Source organism: Mangifera indica, chromosome 6, assembly GCF_011075055.1.
Source record: "Mangifera indica cultivar Alphonso chromosome 6, CATAS_Mindica_2.1, whole genome shotgun sequence".
Classification (NCBI taxonomy): domain Eukaryota; kingdom Viridiplantae; phylum Streptophyta; class Magnoliopsida; order Sapindales; family Anacardiaceae; genus Mangifera; species Mangifera indica.
The window spans coordinates 6,186,547-6,210,093 of NC_058142.1; the positions used below are offsets into that span (position 1 = coordinate 6,186,547).

At 30.7% G+C, this 23,547-nt stretch overlaps 5 protein-coding genes across 5 annotated transcripts; all 5 read left to right on the forward strand.

Annotated features, from left to right (window-relative positions):
* The first annotated feature begins 249 nt into the window (after positions 1–249).
* LOC123217995 (probable 2-oxoglutarate-dependent dioxygenase AOP1) lies at positions 250–1,455 on the forward strand. The gene is made up of 3 exons (XM_044639136.1): positions 250–647; positions 718–1,042; positions 1,149–1,455. Exons 1-3 carry the CDS (start codon positions 274–276, stop codon positions 1,389–1,391), a joined length of 942 nt encoding a protein of 313 aa, XP_044495071.1. The 5' UTR covers positions 250–273; the 3' UTR covers positions 1,392–1,455.
* A 3,234-nt stretch (positions 1,456–4,689) lies between these two features.
* Positions 4,690–6,134, forward strand: LOC123218083 (probable 2-oxoglutarate-dependent dioxygenase AOP1). The gene is made up of 3 exons (XM_044639297.1): positions 4,690–5,063; positions 5,447–5,771; positions 5,892–6,134. Exons 1-3 carry the CDS (start codon positions 4,690–4,692, stop codon positions 6,132–6,134), a joined length of 942 nt encoding a protein of 313 aa, XP_044495232.1.
* Positions 6,135–6,991: 857 nt separating this feature from the next.
* On the forward strand, positions 6,992–8,147 carry LOC123218958 (deoxypodophyllotoxin synthase-like). The gene is made up of 3 exons (XM_044640617.1): positions 6,992–7,353; positions 7,442–7,763; positions 7,902–8,147. The coding sequence occupies exons 1-3, from the start codon at positions 6,992–6,994 to the stop codon at positions 8,145–8,147; spliced, it is 930 nt and encodes a 309-aa protein (XP_044496552.1).
* An 8,446-nt stretch (positions 8,148–16,593) lies between these two features.
* On the forward strand, positions 16,594–18,053 carry LOC123218959 (2-oxoglutarate-dependent dioxygenase AOP2-like). Its single transcript, XM_044640618.1, has 3 exons — positions 16,594–16,964; positions 17,055–17,382; positions 17,805–18,053. Exons 1-3 carry the CDS (start codon positions 16,594–16,596, stop codon positions 18,051–18,053), a joined length of 948 nt encoding a protein of 315 aa, XP_044496553.1.
* A 3,471-nt stretch (positions 18,054–21,524) lies between these two features.
* LOC123218535 (probable 2-oxoglutarate-dependent dioxygenase AOP1) lies at positions 21,525–22,997 on the forward strand. Its single transcript, XM_044640013.1, has 3 exons — positions 21,525–21,955; positions 22,037–22,358; positions 22,609–22,997. Exons 1-3 carry the CDS (start codon positions 21,582–21,584, stop codon positions 22,855–22,857), a joined length of 945 nt encoding a protein of 314 aa, XP_044495948.1. The 5' UTR covers positions 21,525–21,581; the 3' UTR covers positions 22,858–22,997.
* The last annotated feature ends 550 nt before the right edge of the window (positions 22,998–23,547 follow it).

A 23,547-nucleotide genomic window follows, 5' to 3' on the forward strand; every position in this document is an offset into this window, starting at 1 on the left:
TGACCATGAAATCTTTTTAGTTTAAGGGTTTCTCATTAACCACCAATTTGATTGTCTAAGCATATGCTCCTCAGAAAAATCCATTCTGCTAGAAATCATAATGCCAGTCACAAAGAAATATTCGAGCCAACATTGTTCCTATTGCAACATCATCTTGTTAATTTGTCTTCTATGGAAGCTATTAACTTATAAAGAAAGTTGAGCTTCAAAATACGTATCCACAACACCAAGAATTAATTGTCCTTGAAAGAAAAAAAAAAAAAAAAGCATAATATGGGTTGCGAAATTTTGCCCAAGATTCCCGTTCTTGATTTTTCCAAGAAAGACTTGGAGCCCGGAACAATTTCTTGGCTCAAAACTTGTAATGAAGTTCGACAAGCACTTGAAGAGTATGGCTGTTTCATAATGAAGTACAATAACTTTCCATCAAAACTTCGCTTTGAAGTTTTTGATTGCTTAAAAGACTTGTTTGATCTCCCCACTGAAACAAAAATGAAAAATAGATATGAAAAACCCTTAAGTGGTTACGTTGGCCAAATTCTTGAACTTCCTCTCCATGAAAGCATGGGCATCGATGATGCAACTTCTCTACAAGCAACTGAAAACTTCGCAAATGTCATGTGGCCTCAAGGAAATGATCATTTCAGGTATCATTTTACCTCTTATTTCTGTTTTTGTTTATTATTTGTTTGACTTTAATTTTCTGCTCTTGGCCAGTAAAACTGTGCATGCATATGCACAGCTAGCAGCGGAATTAGATCAAATGGTGACAAGAATGGTGTTTGAAAGCTATGGCTTGGAGAAATACTGTGATTCCTACACCAAGTCAATCACTTACCTTCTTCGAATCTTGAAAAATAGAGCCCCTAAAGGTGATGAACCTAATCTAGGTTTTGTCACTCACACTGACAAGAGCTTCACCACTATCCTTCATCAAAATCAAATCAATGGCCTCGAGATTGACACGACGGACGGCCAGAAGATTAATATTGACTTTTCATCACCTTCATCATTTGTGGTCATTGCTGGAGATGCGTTCATGGCGAGTCACCATCTCAATCGACCAAGCTAATATTTGACACAACAATTTTGCATAATTTTTTTCATGGTTCATGGGTTTTTTAATTCTTAGTTCTTTCTGTTCTTAGGCGTGGAGCAATGACAGGATTCACTCGCCGAGCCATCGAGTGATAATGAAAGGGGAGGTTGACAGATACTCTCTTGCGCTGTTTTCATTCAGCAATGGAATGGTGCAAGTTCCTGACGAGCTTGTTGATGAAGAACACCCTTTGCAATACAAACCCTTTGAGCATCTGGGGCTGCTGCGTTTCTTTCGCACAGATGAGGGCTACAAAGCCAAGTGCCCCATCAAAGCTTACTGTGGTGTTTAATATTTCAGTTATTTGTTTAACATGTATATTAGCTGATCAGATGTTCAAGCTATATATGAATCTTGTGTGATGCACCATTTCTGAATAATAAATACCAGCTATTGTGTACTATGGTACTCCAATAATCTCAAAGACATTCTTGAATTAGCCATGTAATGATTTAAACAAAAATAATTATGGATTGGTTGTTGTGTGGCTGCCTTTCAAAATAATGTAACGTTAAATGATGTTTCTGTATAATATTGGATTTGTTATATATAATTCCTCCTGCTGTGAAATATTTATGATCGCATATCAATATTCATGGCTGATTTCCTTATCATCAATTATCTTATGAACTAGAAGGAAGAATTATATATATAATGTTGGTTTAGTAATAATATAAATATTTTCATTTATTAGAGGTATATTGACAACCCAACCATATGTGTGTATTAATTATGAAGACAAAATATAATCAAAACCTAGACAAATGACTCTAAATATTGACATAAATTAGGGGTTTATATAATTCGATTCAAATTATAAAATCACACTAAATCTCTTAAAAATTACGATTTGGTTTTGTTTATAAAATTGTTTAGTTTAGATTGGTAAATTTTTAAAAAATATTTTTTCATTCTATATTATAGTTTGGGCGATTTTCAAAACAAACTAAACTGTAAACTATATTTTTTTAAAATATATAAATATAATTATAGTTAAAAGAAGTTTTCAATAAACAATTAGGTGAATAACTTTTTTTCATATTTAATTTTTTTTTTACATGTATATATATATTTTATATGTTATATTATATACTAAAAATTTATAATTTTATTAATTTTATTAAATAATATATATTTTGAAGTAAATGATTTTAACAAGTTTAAACTTTAATCTAATCTCAACTATACCGAAATTTTTTCAGTTTAATTTAGTTTTGTTTTAAAATTAAAATGGTTTAATTTAATTTGATTTAAAAACTGTTTAAACTATTTTTTTTCAATATAGTTTGAAAAAAACTCTCAAACTACATTAAACCGAACTATACACACCTCTAACATGAATTGAATAAGATCTTACAAACATGCTATGATATTTTGTGTAATTATTTATTTAATCATCATTTATCACTAGTTGGTCGATCCATCTCTTGAGATCAAACTTTAGATATTTCACCTCAAATTGAATTAAATGTTTCATGACAAAATGAGAAAACATAACACTGAATGCGCGACAAATACTATATTCTTATTAATTAATTTTGGAGTTTTTGATAAAACAAAGTAGACTGTTATTGTGGACTTTGTATCAGGGCAAAAGAGTTTTTTGTATTGGATCCTCTATGATTTTATGGAACGAAGACTTGAATCCTAGGACAAGTTCTTATATTTCAATTGATCAAAAACATTCATAATCTAGTTTTGGTTGTTCCATGCTTAAAAGCTAAATTGGGATTTGCATCATTTCAATTAAAAGTAAAGCTGTTGGGAGGACCCTATCATTATCGACACTAATATGAATTCAAGTTTTTGATTAGGTGACCTTTCATGATCGATCGATAAGTCTGTAAGTGGAGACATTGATATTCCATTATTCAATTTCAGAGTGATTAGAATAAAAACAAGCAGTTGAGACTTTCCAACTGATATTTTTGTGACGCAGCAGGTGAGCTCACGATTCTGGACCACGCTCTACTTAATCCAACCAAAAATCAGATTTGATTGAGACCATCGAGACTGGTCTTGCCTTCACATGAACAAGTTGGCGATATTGATAATATAACAAATATATTTAATATATATATTTTTAAGTATATACATTATAAAACTAGTCTAAATCGATATAACCTAAGCTCATCTTTCAGAATGGAGGATAGCAGCAATCTAGATCATAAGGGAATAACTCTATGACATATCCAAAATTTAACAACAAATGGCAACATCCCAAAGCCTTTAGGGAACGTTTGGCTTGAGTAATGTTTGATTACTAAAATAGAAAGATTACCTTGAAGATAGATTACTTAGAAGATTACTGGATATAAATGATTACTATGTTTGATAAAATTTGGTAGGTATAAATAATTATTTTGTTTGGTTAAAGGTAATAAAATATTACTAGTAAATTATTTTACTTAAATGCCCTTGAATATAATTATTTTTAAATATTTTTTATATTATTTGTCATATTAACTAAAAATAAATTTATTTTTATCTCAAAAAATTAATAAATAATAATATAATTATAATAAATTCAAGATTACCCCAGTAATCTTTAAATACCTAAGGTGAAGGTGGTAATCAGATTACCATCTATATTACCTGCTACGTCAGCATTGGTAATAGAAGATTACTGTAATCTTTTATTACTGACAAACCAAACAAGGGAATAAAAGATAGATTACCAAGGTAATATTAAAATCCCTCAACCAAACACACCGTTAGTGCTAACTCACTGCTAGACACGTCCATAATATTAATGCATACACACATATCAATTTGAATCATAATACCCATTTGTCCTATTTAATACATATTAAAAGACGCTATTGGATTTAGAGTTGGATTCAAATCGAGCCAAATTCACACTCACCTAAGCTTGAGCTTGGCCTAACTTGAGTGAAATCAAACTCGAACTTGAACTCATCAAACTCACTTTAAAAATATTCAAGTTTGGTTTATTTAAAAAGAGTTAAACTCAAGTTCAATTTCAAACCAAACTTTAAGCTCGGTTCGATATTAAAACGATATTATTTTGATATGTATTAGTTAAACTAATATCATTTTAATTGATTTATATTGAATTTTTCATAGTCACAAGCTTAACAAGCCAAATAACCCAAAAGTTTGAGCTCGAAAGTATTTAACTCTTAGACCTAAAACTGAGCTCATTCAAGTCGAGCTCAAACAAGTTCAGCTTTTTAACTCTTAGACTTAAAAAGAGTTTACTTCACTTAGGTAAGTCAATTAAAGGTAGAGAGGATCTAAATTTATTTAAATCAGGATTTATATATAAGAATCAAATTTTTTATTTTGATTGTGACTAAATGATTAATATTTAGTGGTCATATATTGCATGCATCAACATAGTGGTCCTATTGCGTACATAAAACTAGTTAGATAGCACACGGATAAGAAAACACCCATAAGAAAGACGTCAAAAAATAAAAAATTAAGATCAGAGAACAGGCATAGATTTTCCAATTCGGATTTTTATATATGGCCATATTTGCCCAATGATTGTTTATAAATATAACCCTCAAAGCCAAAAAATCAACCAAGAAACTAAACACAGAAAAATTATAACAATCAAAGTTATGGATTCGCAATCACAGCCCAAGATCCCTGTTATAGATATGTCAAACGAAAGATTGAAGCCAGACACAAGCGTCTGGCAATCTGCATCCAAAGAAATAAGGAATGCATTTGAAGAGTTCGGGTGTTTTGAAGCGATTTACCGCAAAGTTCCTTTGGAACTTCACAATTATGTCTTTGCCACAGCTGCAGAATTATTTGATCTCTCGACTGAGATCAAAATGAAGAACAAAAGCAGTAAGACGTACTTCGATTATTTCGGACAGTATGCTTCCCTTCCACTCTATGAATCCTTGGCCATTGATAATCCAACCAGCCTTGAATCAACTCAAAGTTTCACCAACCTCATGTGGCCCTCCGGAAATCAACATTTCTGGTCAGATGTTATATATTCATTTATTCATGATAGATTTGGGTTAACAATAAAACTATGTGTATATATTTGAGCACACAAATTGATACATATTTAATATGTATCGTCATTTGATTAGGTAATTTTAAATTAAAAATAAAATAATATTCACACATATGTGTATACTAATTTGTATAATTAAAATTGGTACATATAATATTACTCTTTGAGTACTGTGGGAAAAATTTTGTGACAGTTGAGAAAATTTACTGCAAATTCTATTGATAATAATTGAATACAGAAATTTAGAAATCTTAATTTCATAGATTCTGATTACATTAATAACATTTTTTTTTCCAACGACTAACGATATGATTCTGATAAAATGTTTTCTGGATTTGAACTAGTGAAAGTGCTCATTCCTACGCGCAACTAGGGGTGGAGTTAGAAAAAATGGTCATAAAAATGCTATGTGAAAGCTATGGGCTTGATAATAAGCATTATGAAGCTTATATTGAGTCAGTTAATTATCTTCTTCGTTACTTCAAATATCGAACTCCAGAGGCGAACGAGTCGACGGTGGGATTAAACCCCCACACAGACAAAACCTTGATATCCACAATCCATCAGAGCCATATTAAAGGTTTGCAGATCAAAACCAAGGACGATGAATGGATCGATGTTGAGCCTTCGCCTTCATCTTTTCTTGTCATGGCGGGCGATGTACTCATGGTGAGTCTCTGTATACTATCTATCTCCTAGGTAATTCTCGATTAAGAATGTTCATAAGCTTCACCTCTTCGTATTGTATTTTATAAGATTTGAGTTTAAATAAAATTATTTTTGTCTTAGGCATGGAGTAATGACAGAATACGACCTTGTTGGCATAAAGTTACCATGATTGGAAGCGAAAGGAGAATATCGATGGGACTATTTTCTTTCATCAGTGGCACAGTAAATATACCTGAGGAGTTTGCAGATGACAATAGGCCCTTACGGTATAAGCCATTTAGTCATTTTGGGTATCTTCGTTTCAATTCTGAGGCAGAATCTAAAGGATTGTCTTGTTCTATCAAAGACTATTGTGGTATTTGACTTTTTTTTTTTAAATATAAAAGAAATGCTATGCTTCTGAGCGCTGATAAAAATTTCACTACACGATTATATGAAGCAAAGTTTCTAAGTTTTATTTGTTAATTAATGGTGCATGTGAAGGCTTAGCTTTGTATTTGGATTATTCAAAGCTTTGGATATTCGTGTTGTATCACACTCTATAATTCGTATGGAAATTTTACATACTCGTCACTGTGTTTTATAATTTTTATTGATTTAGACGTTTTGGAGAATATTATTCATATTAATCGTTGTTAAAAAAGAAACTAAATTCTAAATAAATACATAAAACATTACTAGTGAAATATTGTTTTATACGTATACTTTGAAAGTGTGGTATTATTTGATTAGATGTTATTTCATATTTAATTTAAAATTATTCTATTATATGATGATATATTATTTATATATCTACAAATATATACACATAACTAGGTAATAATATAGAAAAAATATATAACACAAAGAACAGAACTATACATTTTTAATGATGGGCAAATACAATTTTACCTTAAGTGATTAATTGGCCTAAATTTGAGCTATAATATATAGCATAAAGTGGACACAGTTTTATAATTATAGTCAATTTCTACATCTTGTTCCCCTCCATTTAGTTTTACGGGCGGAGTTAGCAATGTGAATGGATACATTTTTCTTGGAAGATAAGTAACTTTGCCGGCCACACGTCACTTTCCAAAGCATCCTTGTTTGAGCTGTCCAGTGAAATGAACAACATATTTGGCTTTTCTCAGTATTTTTAATACCCCTGGCAAAGCACTAAGAAAGTATTGGAGGAAATTAATAGAACTTACAAAGAAGAAACACTTTCAAGTTTCGAAATGGTTCCCAAAATTCCTGTTATAGATTTATCAATTGAAGACTTGAACCCTGACAGTAGTTCTTGGCTTTCAGTATGCAATCAAGTTTGCCATGCACTTGAAGAGTATGGTTGCTTTGTAGCAGTGTACTGTAAATTATCTTCAGAATCTCGCAACCGAGTCCTTGAATCAGCCAAAGAGTTGTTTGATCTTCCACTAGAAATCAAAATGCTAAACGATACCAAGAAGCCTTATCGCGGCTATATTGGGAAAAGCCCTCAGTTTCCTCTTCATGAAGCTATGCGAATTGATAATGTAACCACTTTCGAAGAAACGCGGAAATTTACTAACCTCATGTGGCCCAACGGAAATGATCCTTTCTGGTAAGCTTTTATTTTATGTTTTATTAGATTTATTTGTACACAAAATAGAAATATAATAGACTAACATTTTTCTGTCTTCCTTAATTAGCAAAACTGTCCAATCATACGCAAAGTTAGTGGAAGAATTGAATGAGCTGGTAGTTCGAATGGTTTTCGAAGGCTATGGTGTAGAGGAGAACTATGACTCCCTCATTAGATCAACAAGTTACCATATGAGATTATTGAAATATGAAGAGCCTCCAGCTACTGATCGTCAACTGGCTCTTCCTCCTCATGAAGATATAACATTCACAAGCATATTACATCAAAATCATGTTCTGGGTTTGGAGATAAAAACAAAAGATGGCCAGTGGATTGGTTTTGAGCCCTCTCCTTCATCCTTCATAGTCATGGCTGGCGATGCATTCACGGTGAGACGTAATCCAATATTTGAAATAAATATTGCTTTCCTGAAAATTGTACTATCAAGTTAGAGCAATACTATGTGTACATATTATATTAAATACACAACTGGATATATTGATGAATTTTTTTATATATTGAAACAGGTGTGGAGCAATGACAGAATACGGTCATGTACTCATCGAGTGATTATGGGCGGAAATGAAGATAGATATTCAATTGGGTTGTTTACATTCCACGACGGGACAATTAATATTCCTGAAAAGTTGGTGGATGAAAAACATCCATTGCATTATAAGCCATTTAATCATCTTGGTTATGTTGATTACTACTATTCAAACAAGGTTTCTCAACCTAACCAATGTCGTTATAAAGCCTACGGTGGTATTTGACATAATTCACTCTATGACCCGACGAGTCTCTTGTGCTTCTATGTCTTTAAACATTGCCTTAACTAATTGAGATTTGCAGTATCCATGCAATTTTAATGCTTATTTATTGTTGTTCATTGGTATGCATACAGTATTTATAATGCATGATATCACCAAAGACTGTTCCTTAATATAAATTCAAGCTGATAATAATCACGTAATATACAAACTAAAAGATGTTGATTAGGGAAGCAGTCTTGATTTGATTGAATTTATTGTTAGAGTTTATAGATACAAGACTAAAAAAATTGTTATTTATGTGAATTATATAGTTTTAATAAAACAAAAATAATGAGAACATACATATTTAGTTGTTAAAAATAATAGAGTAAAAAATTATCTATACTTTCATTAAATTTGAAAAAAATATTCTAACGATGAGTTTTTTAAACTATAAATAAATAAGCTCATTCTGATCGGATTAATATCTAGCAGAAACATTTTCAACTAAACAAATTAGGCTAAAATATGCAATAGACCATGCCATTCATGTCAAATTCTGTTAAATAAATAAAAGATTCTCTCTCAATCCCTAGCATCTTTATTTCTAGGGTGAGCAATAAACTAAAGCCAAGATCATTGAGTATCCGACTTTCACTTTTGGTTATGATTTCTACCCCAGACAAGTTCTTGTTGTAGTTTTTGTGGAACCAAGGTTGAAGATGTGGTAAGGTTGTGATTAAACTTTTGTGTTTATAATATTTTTAGAATAATATTGTTTTTGTAGAAATTGATTGTATTGCAAAGTTGTATTATATGTCAAAACTTGGGGTTGTTTATAATATTTTATGAAACAATGTCGTTTTGGTGAGAGGGTAATAGTTGACCATGTGACACATATATCGATGATAATGTTGTGCCGAGGTTGTATATACAATTTTTTAAAAGTTGGGGTTACGTATTGTGTACAAACTTTGGATACAAATTAAAATTTTCATGCAAATTGATTTTTTTAAGTTATTATATGATTTTAAATATAAGATAAATTAAAACAATTTATATGTCAAATATGTAAATCCTCATACCAATTTGTAGGTAATACAAATACAAATTACTTGTATAAACTATTTACTGCAAACTAATATGGTTACTTATACACAAATTGGGCTAGATTCAAGCTGAGTTGAGCTTGAGTTTAGCTCGGTTTTGTATAGTAAAGCTAGAGTTCAAGCTTAAGCTAGTGAAAGTTAAGCTTGAACTCGGCTTAGCTCGTTTCGAACTTGAGTTTTTAACTAGTTCATTATTAAAATGACGTTGTTTTAATACATATTGATTAAAATAACGTTGTTTTGTATCAAAAATTTTAATTTACAAATTTAACGAATAGCTCGAGTTCGAGCTCGGGCTTGAGCTTGAGTGAGCTTGTATATGGCTGACTCGTTTTGGGCTCATTCGAATTGAGCTCGAGCTCTAACTCAAACGGGCTCGGTTCAAATCCAACCCTACACACAAATAGCCTCTCAACGTTGTCACAGTTACCACCACCACAACCATAACAACCGTGTCAGTCTTCTCCTCTCTCTCATCTTTGCATTTTTGTTCTTCTTTTCATTCACTTCTTTATTCTCTTCATTTTAGCTCTTGCTACCACTGATTCTAATCAGCTCTATCATAGTACCAACCACGTATCAGTATTTCAATCTATTCAGTTAATTAATTTAGGGTAAAGAATTATTTCTCATCCAAGTTTTAGCTCAAATTCAAAATCACATTCATGACAGTTGAAAAATTCAAACTCTCACTCATGACCTAACTTTTATTAATTTTTTCTATTAAAAGTAAGGATAAAATAATCATTTTACTATTTATATTAAGAAGATATAAAATTTGTTATTTTCTCCCAGGTTTTTAGAAACTAACAATTTCACTCTTGCCTAAAGTTTTTAAATTTTAAAAAATAACATTTTCACCTCACAGTCGCCCTCTAAAACTTTAAAAAATAACAATTTTACCTCTACTCTTCTACTTCAACTTCTGACATCTCTTTGGAAGTCTTCTCCATCTCCTCCTTCTCTTAAGCCAACGATAAAAGTGGTGCAATGAAGAGATGAAGATCTTTTCATCGCACGGTGAGGCAGAGATCTCTTCGTCACACCATGCAACGAAGAGAGTCTCTTTGTAGCACCATTGTGAGATGAAAAGATCATTTTACTATTTATATTAAAAAAATATAAAATTTGTTATTTTTTCCCTAGGTTTTTAGAAATAAACAATTTCACTCTTGCCTAAAGTTTTTAAATTTTGAAAAATAACATTTTCACCCCATACCTAGGGTTTTCATATTTTTCAAACTACAGTCGCCCCCTAAAACTTTAAAAAATAGCAATTTCACCTTTACTCTTCAACTTCAACTTCTAACATCCCTTTGGAAGTCCTCTCCATCTCCTCCTTCTCTTAAGCCAACGATAAAAGTGGTACAATGAAGAGACGAAGATCTTTTCATCGAACGATGAGGCAGAGATCTCTTCGTCACACCATGCAACGAAGAGAGTCTCTTTGTAGCACCATTGTGAGATGAAAAGATCTCCGTCTCTTCATTGTATCACAAAGATCTTCGCCTTTAAGTCACATTACCTTTACCGTTGGCTCAAGAGAAGGAAGAGGTTGGAGATGATGTCAAAAGGAATGTTAGAAGCTAAAGTTGAATAGTGGGGGTGAAACTATTATTTTTTGAAAGTTATGGGAGGCAATTGCATGTTGAAAAATATGGAAACCCTAGGTTTAGGGGTGAAAATGTTACTTTTCAAAGTTTAAAAATTTTAGGTAAGGGTGAAATTGTTAGTTTCTAAAACCTATGAGGGAAAAAGTAATAAATTTTATATCCTTTTAATATAAACAGTAAAATAAATATTTTATTCTACTAACCGAAACAATTAGTAGAAGTTGGGTCATGGGTAAGAGTTTGGATTTTTCAACTGTCGCGAATGCGATTTTGAATTTGAGCTTAAACTTGGGTGAAAAATAGTCCTTTTCTCATTAATTTATAATTTTTTTTTTATCTCTTCCTTCAGTGAATTAACTTGGCGATTTCTAATGTTTCTTTTTCTAATTTTTTTCCTTAAAATCTATGGGTTTAGAGAGATTGAATTCGCTAAATTACAATAACTTTTTCTCGTTTATGATGATGACATTTTCCATTTTTCTGTAAAATTGATTAGATTTACTAGTCCATACGCTTGAAAGTTGTGAGTTTGCATTTTGTTACTTCTCCTGATACCAATTAAGTAATTTAACTAAATATGATAACAGGGATATATTAGGTTGTGGATGGATCGAGACAGGTACAAAGCGATGACATATCTATCTCTATTTCTTATTAGGGAGATTTTAATAGTCTCATCTTTATTCCCATTTTTATTCCAGAATGCCCTCCCCATTCGTTGAGAGGCAAGCTTACTTGATTGAAAAAGATTCATTGCCATCTCTATAATAACTCATGAGAGAGAAGAACCCCAGTGGATTTATGTGATTCAGAATCTTCCTGTAATTTTTAGCTTGCGACATTAATTAATTTGACTAAGTGGTCCATCATATAATATTGCGTTATCAGAACAATTTCTTTGATTATTTTTTCTTCCTTTCGACAAAATGTTAATGTCAAGCTATATTAGTTTGTCAGATGATAATAATAATTTTACTAACAGACAAAAAGGGTCCGAATTAATGGTCCCTAAGAATATTGTGATTTCTTGAAAATTAATTCACAAAAGATTCTGAAATTGGACTTACATGCATCAAATCAATAATTCACATATCTAACTACCAAGCTATAATAACCAACTATGATTATTTATTCTGTATGGAAAAACGATATATATTTGATTTCTTATATGCAAAGCATCTGTTTGCCTGGCATTCTAGATTTCTGAAATTTCATTGTCAATGTAGAGACCATTCAATGATTCAAACCTCGCAGAAAAATAAAAATGAACTAACAATAATGAAGAATTTGTCCCATTATATACGCGAAGGATCCACAAATCTAAATATAGAGGAGCTCTAGTACTTGAATGGTGAAGCAATAAACGAGCAGGTAGAAACTTCTTGATTTGATTATTTTTTTGCCAACTAAGAGAGAAGAAATGGGCTCTGAATCCTCCTTAAACTTCTAATAGTAGACTTTGTTGATAGTAAAAATCCACGAATTAGAAACATGTAAAATTAGAAGTGTAAATTTACACAAGTCATAGCAAGGAATATTATTAATATTATCATTAATAATATTATTATATATTTCTCTCTTGATAAATGTAATAAGAAGTCAACCGCCTATGGTGCCCTGAATTTATCTATTTAGTTGATATCACATTCGATTTCATAGTCAATCTTTTCACAATCTTTGTTAACATAGAAAATGTTCTTTCAACACTTGCAATTACAAGTAGTATGTAAATGCTATCTGCACAAGTAAATGGACCAAGTTATATATATTCGTATTCTCTATTTGAACTATTTCTTCGACAAGGGAATTAATTCCGTTTGATCCAGAAAATTCTCATTATCAAAGCACATGTCAAGAATATAAGTATCCAACTAATTCTCTAGTAACGCCACAAGCTTCCTAATGAAAAGTCACTTAAATAAAACTGAGTAAGACGAATTAAGTTCTCTTTGTCAAAAGCAAAAAATAAATCATTTGGACTCAAGCATGTCACACAAAGAAACAAGTATTCATCTAATTCAGCCCTCGAAATTGTAAATTTATAATAATTTAGAAGAATTTCAGCCCCACTTATTTGAAAATATAAATTTAGTGGAAGTAATTAACAATTAAAACAAAAAATTGGCAGAAACTTTGTAGTTTTAAATTTCAGTGGGGCCACTGTTCACACCAGTTACACCTCTAGCACAAGCAATGATGAAAAGAAATGAAATATTTAAATCGGTCTTGTCTTATTGATTGGAAGCTTACATTCACTATTTATATTATTTGCATTTTGATAAAATTTTGCTAGATACAATTTGTCAACCGTTGGCCTATATTCAATTGTGCTATTTATAGAAGAAGAAATATGTATTAACATTGAATCTAAATATCTAAAGAAATTTTTAATTATGCTATTTGTAAAAATTTTAAAATTAGAGATAAAGATGAAATATTGTTTAGTAAATTGAGAAACGTTAATACTCATTTTTCTTGCTACTTTGAGTTAAAAGAATTGTTATTCGCATTGCAAGTCATCCTATGTATAGATGGCAAGTTTAGTCACTACATATTGCTCACATACCAGTCGCTCACTTATCATAGCTAGATGGTTCATTCATACAACTCTCTTTCATTTTTGGGGGAATGTTTGATCACACAATAATTGTCTTACAGTTTTTAGAGTTCGATTAGGGTTTTGGAAACTCTTCATTTTTTTGGCATATATGACACATAGGCAATTGGGATTTCAGGTTGCAACACATGACCAAAATGACACCTCTACTTTGCAATTAATGTTCCATATGTATTTCAAAATAGTTCAAATTATAATATCGATCTACATTAAGTGATGGCTCAAATACGTGGAGTATCCACACAGTCGAAAGGGGGCAAACTTATCATCTTGCAAGCTATCAATCGTTGGCTCTCAAGGAAACGTAGAGTATTAGTATGAGAGGTGTGGGACCTTGCATCAATTATTGGTAAGGGGGATTGGTGCCCCAATGGGTGCCATTAGGGCATCATCATCGAGTTGTTGGATGAGCACTTGAATTATGCTTGCTAAACCAACCAATTGTGTTGCCACTTGTGAGGCCATAAGTTATTTCCCCTAACCATTAGATTAGGTTGTTTTTCACCAATGAGGTTGATTTTTCCTTGAAGTAGGCAGTTGTGATTGGGAATGCCTTCATTTGTGTGATTGGTGGTAAATGTTAGTTATTGATCTAGTTATACTTTAACAAGATGCCATTGGAAAAAGTTGATAATAGTAAAAGTAATATGGAAGATTTTGGAGGCCCTCCTCTTAATGTCAAATTATTAGCGATTAGGTTTGCACCAACAAAAAGTATACTAAATAGTTGTTAAATTCAGTGCAAGAAGATAAAAAGACACAAAGAGATTAGAGACAATCAGTTTGTAATATGCATGGTTCTACTAGAAAACCAAGATCAAATGTCCACAATAATGATATTAACTAAGCAATACAAGGGAAAAAGTAGTATTACAATGCTAAAATACTATTGAGATATTGGAAGTGTCTCTCTTCTTTAGTTTTTTTACTATCGCTAATTTATACTAGTAGACGCTAGGGTTACATATATAATTTTTTAAATACAAAGTTATGTGACTTGGTGTGTGCTATTATGATCCCAATATGGTATAAGGGTGATAACACTTTGATTATATTATAAATGCTAAAGTTATGGAAAATGGTTCCAATACAATAGAATATTGTAATATGATATTGAGGAGATTGTAGAAATCGTGTCAGATAGTGACCCTTGTCTCCTTATTAAAACTTTTTGATAAGATCATGCACTGTGTGTGTTTTATCTTAACATGAGAGTTAATATTATATTTTTTCATTCATGTATGTAGATTTTACAAAATTTTAACAAAATGCATGCCAATACCCAATTAAGGAGGCCTTCTTGTTGGCAAATATTATAGCTATTAAAACAATAAAACTATATGTATCCATTTTGAATACATAAATAAGTATACACTTGATATATGTCATCAAGTAATTAGATAATTTTAAATTAATGTTAAAATAATGCTCAATAATATGATAACTATTATATGTGTATTTATTTATATACTTAAAAGTGGAAACATTTCTCCTGTTAAAAAGCTATAATTTATTTCAGCAAGTTGGCCTCTGCACTCTATTTGATTCAAGATGTGTAGAGTACTGTCAAAGTAAAATATGTGAGGATGAGACATATATCCATAAATTAATGTGCATGTTAGTGGGATTTATAATAGTTATTGAATTACATTATATCTGTTATAAATCCGATTAATAATACATATTGAATTACATCATATACATATATAATTATAACACCCTTTTTTATTTACAAAGAGGCCACATAATATGACGTTAGCCTTTGTTCGTTTGCTAAGGTTCGAACAAACCAATTTAACAATAATTATTCTCATCTCAATCTACTAATTAATTTAATTGAATAGATCATGACAAATCTAGATGCTTTGATGAGATTTTGATTTTAAAAAATTCATAAACAAACTTGATTAATTTATTTTTAGGTAATTTTCTCACTGTCACATGCAAGAATTGTTATATGACGGTCATCTAGTTAGGGGAAAACAAAAAAAGAAAAAGAAATGGCTAATTATTTTCTAGTTTTCATCCTTAAGTGATTATATGATGATCATGTTGGGAATTCTGTGGCAAAAAATAAGGACAAACGCTGCGGAATGTACAATTTTAACAATTAAACAAACATACACAGTGTCATCAATCCTAACTAGAATCCGTTTATAGGAACTGTATCACAAAACAAGTTGATCAATTATGCAACCTTAAGAATTTGTATCAAAGAAAACGAACCTACATGTGCAGCTCCTTCTCTTTGACAGTGTCAATATGTGATTGCAATCACTCCGATCTCAAGTATCCACACAAAACATAAACAAATGGAGGTTTTAACGCTTACAAACAATTTCTTAGAGTGAACATGCATATAAAATTCTCTTAATGGATTAATCAAATAGATACATCTTTAACATACACTTATATATTGTATCAAACTGTTTAAAAACAACTTTGACACATAAACTTTATTACTATTTTTCAATGAGATCATTTACTAGTATAATAGTTCTCATTATATTGTATGCGATCTTAATCAAGGTAATATCATAATGATGGATCTCACCACTAAAAAAAAAAAAATTAATGAAAGGAAAATAATTTGTCTTATTGTTATAAGCACAATATTCACAATTTTATCAATGAATTATTTATATTTTCATCAAAACTAAATAAATTTATAATTTTAATAAATAAAAAATATTTGTTAAAAATTTATTTCTCATTATTAAAAAGTTTTAGCGATCGAAAAAATTTAATTATTATCTATTTTTAAAACTTTTTATATTAAAAGTATTACCATCATTAATACTTTTAACAGAAAAGTTATAATAACAAATAAATTATATTAGAAAGCACAAAATCTTTTAGTTGAATCAGTAGTTACGATGTCACCCATCGGATTTTCATATTATTTGCAATTATAAATTTTTTTTTCGTGAGTATCTCTACGATAATCATTGTAAGACTCAGGAGAATTCGGATGAGAAAAGAATTCTTAACTATAAAAAAAATAATTAAGAACTTTAATAAAGCAGCTAATTAGAATCTCAACTCTCTCTATTTAACTTGAGTTTTCCCGGTTATTAGGCCTCAACCCTCGGACTTGCGAACTTACAAACAAAAAAATCTAAACCAATATGAATCCCGCAACAGTACCAAAACTGTCCGTTGTTGATTTATCACGAGAAAATTTGCGACCAGGTTCAAGTTGTTGGGTATCAACATGCAATGAAATCAAGGTTGCTCTTGAAGAATATGGCTGCTTTGTAGCTTCATACCGCAAACTCTCTTCAGAATTTCGCAAGAACGTATTTGACGCACTCAAAGAATTGTTCGAACTTTCGGAAGAAACCAAAATGAAAAATGAGAACCCGAAGCCTGGCCATGGCTACATGAAGCTGCCGACTCTTCCTCGCTATGAAAGCTTAGCCATTGAAAATGTAACAAAGCTAGAGGCCTGTAAAAACTTCACAGAAGCCATATGGCCTGAAGGAAATGATAAGTTCAGGTAATTTTCAGATTTTCTATCAAGTATATATTCGGTCTTATTTATATTAGATTATTCGGATTAATTATTCTTTCAATTTTAATTGGTAAGTGAAATCGCTCATACATACGCAAACACGGTAGCAGAATTGCAGCAATTGGTGATGAGAATGTTGTTCGAAAGCTATGGCCTTGATGAGAAGCTTTACGAGTCTCAAAGGATATCAACTACTTATCTTATACGTTTCATCAAATACAGAAAATGTCATGAAACAGATAAAAATACTTCTGTTTTACGTGGTCATACAGATAAAAGCTTGGTGTCCATTCTTCATTCAGATGACGTTAAGAGTTTGGGGTTAAGAACAAAGGATGGACAGTGGATGCAGTTTGAGCCGTCACCTTCATCTTACTTGGTCATCATCGGTGATGCAGGCATGGTGAGTCAATCCAGCATCCTTCTCTGATTTGAGCTTTCACCTAAAAATATAAAAGCTTATAATTAATAATTACAAAATAGAAATATAACAACACCCTAAATACTCAAATGATACGTCATTATGTGATTGAATGATTTTGAATTAAAGATAAAATATCATTCAATCATATAATGACACATCATCTAAATATCTAATATGATACTCAAAACTCAAAATTAGATGCACATAATATTTCTCAATAAGTAAATATCAAACCATGATTAAGAGAAAATGCAAGTCTCATAACATGCTTAAAAGCTCAAAAAAGTTAAAAATTAAGAGAGAATCCTAATTCATTATCAACTGATATATTTAATATATGTCTTCTATTTCATTTTGTGAATGCTAATATTTTTTTTTCTTTGGGATTAATCTCGATGAAGGCATGGAGCAATGATAGATTACGATCATGTTATCACCGAGTAACTGTGGATCCTAGCAAAGAGAGATATTCAATTGTTCTGTTTGCATTCGTAAGTGGAGTTATAGAGACACCAAAGGAGCTAGTTGATGATGAACATCCATTGAAGTACAAACCATTTGATCATCTCGGACTTATTAAATTCTTTGCGTCAAGCAATGTCTCAGATAAAATGGACAGCAACTTGATTAAAGCCTACTGCGGCATTTAAATTTCAGCTGTGTGCACACCTATGTTAAATTTCGTTCATGTTCAGAGTCTTTTCAGTTAACTAATAAGGGGTTTTCAGATTCTTCCATGGTGTTCTTCTGTTTCAAATAGCTCACCAGATGGTTCAATATTTGTGTATCCTAAGAAAACACATGTTCATAGAAATTTTATGTATTTTGATATTACCCAAATAAGGTATGATATCATGCATACAGATCTACGTTTTACTCATACATATATCTCTCTTTTTAATCTATCTCAAAGTAGGAGGATACACTAAAATATCCTAATTTTAAGTGAAAATGACTTAACAATTTATGTTACCAAATGATATTCATATCATGTAAGTTTGAGTTTTAGGTTGAATACCTTTAATTCTAATCCAACCTGAATTAGAATTATATCGAAAATTTTTCAACCTTAACTCAACTCTTTAATGTTTGAGTTGACCTAATACAACCCAAATCGATCCGAGTTGTTTATTGTTTTCATTGTTCTAAGTGTTTTTAACATTTTAATTTCTTTATCAAATTACTTTCGTCTAATATTAATAAAACACACAAAATAATATTTTATTTTATTTACAAATAGTCTAAAAATTATATAACAAGAGTTTTAAAACACCTCAATAATATTATTAACCAAATTCTATTCTCACTATCATATAATAAATAAAATATTAAATAAAAATAAAGAATAATATGAGTAATTGCAATTATATAAATATATAACTAAATGCAATATGTAAAGATTTCAACCGTTAGTTATATTGTCCTTAAACATTTATATAATTTATCTCTAACAAATTTTACTAAAATAATATTTCTATTAACATTTGAGTCAGTTCGGGTTATTTGAGTTATTTACATGTCAACTCTAACACTATCCGATTTAGTTTCAAATCGTATCAAGTTAACCTGAAATAAATTTTATGCCAAAAATACTCAACTCTAACCTGATTTTTTTATATCGGGTTAATAGGTCATGTTAAAAACTGTTAGCTCTACCTAAATGAATATATCTAAGAAATATACATTTTGTCAAAAATGTTTAACTCCAAAATCTATTATAAATAGTGATGAGGCGTGATTAATAATAATTAGACGTAAAGAACAATAACTAGACATAATAAATAGTGATTAGGCATGATGAACGGTACTAATTACGATAAATAGTGATTAGGCATTATCACGCCTATGGGGATTTTCATATCCAAACTTTCTATCAATGAAAAATCTAACATTTTTTGAAGAATTAAATTTTATCAATAACAATTAATAACCAAATTTTAGATGAAAGATTGGATGAAAAAATGTTTGATTGAGATAGGGATTTTTAAATTAGAAATAAGGATAAAACATGTATTAAATGAAGATTTTAATTATATTTGTATAATCCATACAAATTTGTTAAAATTGTTTAAACACTTTAAAACTAATCTATTTTAATTAATTATTCTAATTATTATTATTATTATTATTATTATTATCATCTTTCAATAAGTATGTATCTTTATAATAATCGGTATACCTTAATCTCCATATATAAAATTATTTAACACACCCATGACAATAATTAACTATAATAAAGGCAAAGTACTTAACTAATAAAAAGATTTTTCAAAACTATAGTAACCTATTTTTTATGTTATTATTATTAATTTTTTTAATTACATTTTAAACTAATAACCTCTAACAGATATTTTGGGAAGATGAATACTATGACTATAACTATTATGCACGATAATGACGTTTCTAATTTGTTAAAACTGTTGCTATAGAAAATATGAACAAAGACCACAACTTTAAATCAAAAAAAAAAATTATGTGAGAAAGAGACATTTATATATGGTTTCATGTGTATGTTCATAAGGTTTAATTAAACAAATTGATCAAACTAATCATGATTTCATAATAAAATCAAGTTAATGAATATGCAAACATCATATTAATAATATAATACCATTATAAAAGTGGTACTAGAAGAAAGTGTGGCAGGACCCCAAACATGGTAACAACCAGTCTTGGCACGCCCATCGTGCTAATGGGTCAGGCCGTTCCAAGGTCTGTTATAGTACAGGACTAGCCAACCCACCAAATTCAAAGGGTTTACAGTACAGTCTTGGGTGATACCGTATCGAAGCTTGAATAGGTTGATCTGCGTGCTTTTATGAATTGATTTATTAAATTATAATATTTTAATAATTTTGACTTTTTAATTATTTTTATTTTATACAAAGTCTTTTAAGTTGTCGGCAGTTCAGAAGCCATGAAGGCAGCTGGGTGTTTACGCTCGAAACAACCATTAAACCGGTCATTTACCAACATTCAATTTACCAGAAGGATTGCTGAATAAGTCTTAATTTTGCCCTATTCTCTTCGAAGAATAATTTGTTTATGTAGGCTTTTGTTGTTGCTTTCTGGACGTATGATCCGTCGCTGTAATGCCTATATGAAGGCAAACGAATAAACCACATCTTGTCTATATTTCCCTCAAGCTCAAGTTCTTCTATTGTTTAGTCTGTGTGTATTTTCTCTGCATCCAAATATATATTTAATAATAAAATCTTAATAACGCCTGCAAATACCGTCCTTCACGATAAGAGAATAACAATTTAGCTTAATCAAGATTCAAGACATAAGTATCAATATCACTTAGGCAAGATTTCTCTGAGTCTATAAATATATAAATATATATATATATATATATATATATATATATATATATATATATATATATATATATATATATATATATATATATATATATATATATATATATATATATATGTAGCATAGATGTCAGGATGTATTTTGTTTATCAATGGAACCAAAAGGATTCGCAATAATCCCTGAAAAGTAGAGGCCGAATATGATTTTCCCCTACTAAGACCGAGTAAATTTTAATAGGCCTTGCTTATTTACTTCTACATTCTCATTCATAATACGAAGAGCAATGAAGAGCAAAACAATTGGATCTTTATTTTTTAGAATCTTGTAAACAGAGTGATGATAACCCACCCAGAATGGTTTTCTGTAATTCGGAATCTTGTCATTTAGTGCGGTGCATCGTGTTTTGTGATAGGGATATTAATTAATTTGTTTATGTGGTCCAATATAATATGTCATCAAGACAATATTCTTTCACTATTTTCTTTTGTTTTTTTCCCGATGTTGATGCGAAGTTACATTAGTTATCAATGAATGATTTATGCACAGCATAATGGTATCTAATATTATAAACATCCAGACTGTATAATATCGGTGAATGTTTGATTTTTAATGAAAAGCATCTTTTTTGACTAGGAGTTCTTCATCTCTAACAATGTTTATCTAGTCGATTGGTGAAACATCGTTGTCACAACGGCCAATAGATTAAAAACCAACTCAGATCATTTATTTGTCGTGTTACATAAGAAAAAAACCGATTGAAAGTGTATAAAAAGGGGTCCTACTACTTGAATGATGAAGCAATTCACACAGTCAACCAACTTCCTCCATTATTATTTCTGCAAATAAAGAGAGAAGTAATGGGCTCTGAAACCTCTGTCCGACTTCCAGTCATAGACTTTTCCAAGCCAAATCTGAAACCAGGCTCTCCTGAGTGGGACTCAGTGAAATCCCAGGTCAGAAAAGCCCTGGAAGAATACGGTTGTTTTGAAGCTACGTTTGACAGGGTTCCTATGGAGCTCCGTAAAAGCCTTTTTGATGTCCTGGAAGCGCTTTTTGACCTGCCATTACAAACCAAACTCCGGAACCTTTCCAAAAAGCCCTACCATGGTTATGTTGGGCAATACCCTCAAGTTCCTCTCTACGAAAGCATGGGAATTGATGACGCAGACATTATTGAGGAAGTCGAAAGCATGACAAATATTTTGTGGCCTGAAGGAAACGAAAATTTCAGGTAAAATAATTTGCTTTAAGCCAAGAAAAATTCATGTTATTTTGATCTGTTAATTAATGCATCCACTTTATTATAACGCAGCAAAACCATACAGTCTTATTCTGAGCAACTATCGGAGCTAGATAAAACAATCAGGAGGATGATTGTGGAGAGTTTCGATCTGGAGAAGTACATGGATGAACATATGAACTCAACCAATTATCTTCTTCGAGTCATGAAATATACTGGACCTCAAACTGCTGAGACAAAGCTTGGTCTAAATGCTCACACGGATAAAAATATAGTGACAATATTGTATCAGAATCAAATTTCTGGTTTAGAGGTACAGACTAAAAATGGCGAATGGATCCAAGTGAAACCCTCGCCGGACTCTTTCATTGCGATGATTGGAGATTCACTCTATGTAAGCTTGCTACTTCTCATCTTTACTATGAAATCAATTTACAAAAGTTTGACAATTTTTTAGAACATTTGGGAGAGTGATATTATGCGTACTCATTAGGTATATATTTTTGTGTATCATCACGTAATTAGATATTATATTATCTTTAATTCAAAATCAAATAATCTTACAATAGACATGCTTCAATTGTGAAACCGTAAGGTACTCAAAGTGGATATTTTATTAACTGGGGAGATGTATGCTTTTTCAGGCATGGGTAAATGGGCGACTGCACTCTCCATATCATCGTGTGATGATGACAGGAAATGAAGCGAGGTACTCTGCTGGGCTGTTTTCAATTCCGAAAGCCGGTTATTTAATAAAGGCTCCCGAAGAGATGGTTGATGAAGAACACCCCCTGCTCTTTAGGCCCTTTGATCATGTTGAATTCCTTGGGTTCTACTACACTGAAGCTGGCCAGAGAGCTCAGTCTGCTCTCAAGACCTACTGTGGAGTCTGAGATTTGATATGAGTAATTTATAATTAATCTGTGATGGTGTTTGAATCTTGTTGTTTTCTATCATGTAAGAGAGGCATTGAAATATAATCTTTGGTTCACCTATATACATAATTTAATGTGAGTTTTCATTTGGTTTGAAAGGTACACGTCTAATATGTGGAAAAGATCAGACAATTGAATTTTTATGGGATTTTCTTTAAAGGGCTATGTACCAAGTAATTGCCGTTCAAAATGTTATTCCAATATCTAGAATGTAAGGTAATTTACAAAAAAAAAAAATATATATATATATATATATATATATATATATATATATATATATATATATATATATTCCAATCTACAATATAAAATACTGAGTTAAATTAATTTAGGGTTATAAGAATTCTCGAATAATCATGTTTTCTTGATTTATAATACACCTAAAAAAACCTTCGTTGGATTGAATACTTTTCCACCCTTGAAACCTTCTTGAATAATAGTTTTTTAATGGGTAAAATTTTACTATTAACATTTTGGAGAAGAGATTTAATTAATATATAGTAAGTTATCGAACTCTCATTAAGGCCTATACTTATATTGTTTGGCTAAATCATTATAATTTATCTATAAAGTATATTGAATTTATCTTTATTTATTATTTAAACTCATTCATAAATTGTCATTTTTATTTAATTATCCGATTTTATG

Coding starts and splice junctions, on each gene's coding strand:
- LOC123217995 (XM_044639136.1), top strand. CDS start 274: ATGGGTTGCGAAATTTTGCCCAAGATTCCCGTTCTTGATTTTTCCAAG. Junction 648..717: donor CAAGGAAATGATCATTTCAG/GTATCATTTTAC, acceptor GCTCTTGGCCAG/TAAAACTGTGCATGCATATG. Junction 1,043..1,148: donor TTGCTGGAGATGCGTTCATG/GCGAGTCACCAT, acceptor TTCTGTTCTTAG/GCGTGGAGCAATGACAGGAT.
- LOC123218083 (XM_044639297.1), top strand. CDS start 4,690: ATGGATTCGCAATCACAGCCCAAGATCCCTGTTATAGATATGTCAAAC. Junction 5,064..5,446: donor TCCGGAAATCAACATTTCTG/GTCAGATGTTAT, acceptor GATTTGAACTAG/TGAAAGTGCTCATTCCTACG. Junction 5,772..5,891: donor TGGCGGGCGATGTACTCATG/GTGAGTCTCTGT, acceptor TTTTTGTCTTAG/GCATGGAGTAATGACAGAAT.
- LOC123218958 (XM_044640617.1), top strand. CDS start 6,992: ATGGTTCCCAAAATTCCTGTTATAGATTTATCAATTGAAGACTTGAAC. Junction 7,354..7,441: donor AACGGAAATGATCCTTTCTG/GTAAGCTTTTAT, acceptor TTCCTTAATTAG/CAAAACTGTCCAATCATACG. Junction 7,764..7,901: donor TGGCTGGCGATGCATTCACG/GTGAGACGTAAT, acceptor ATATTGAAACAG/GTGTGGAGCAATGACAGAAT.
- LOC123218959 (XM_044640618.1), top strand. CDS start 16,594: ATGAATCCCGCAACAGTACCAAAACTGTCCGTTGTTGATTTATCACGA. Junction 16,965..17,054: donor GAAGGAAATGATAAGTTCAG/GTAATTTTCAGA, acceptor TTAATTGGTAAG/TGAAATCGCTCATACATACG. Junction 17,383..17,804: donor TCATCGGTGATGCAGGCATG/GTGAGTCAATCC, acceptor ATCTCGATGAAG/GCATGGAGCAATGATAGATT.
- LOC123218535 (XM_044640013.1), top strand. CDS start 21,582: ATGGGCTCTGAAACCTCTGTCCGACTTCCAGTCATAGACTTTTCCAAG. Junction 21,956..22,036: donor GAAGGAAACGAAAATTTCAG/GTAAAATAATTT, acceptor ATTATAACGCAG/CAAAACCATACAGTCTTATT. Junction 22,359..22,608: donor TGATTGGAGATTCACTCTAT/GTAAGCTTGCTA, acceptor ATGCTTTTTCAG/GCATGGGTAAATGGGCGACT.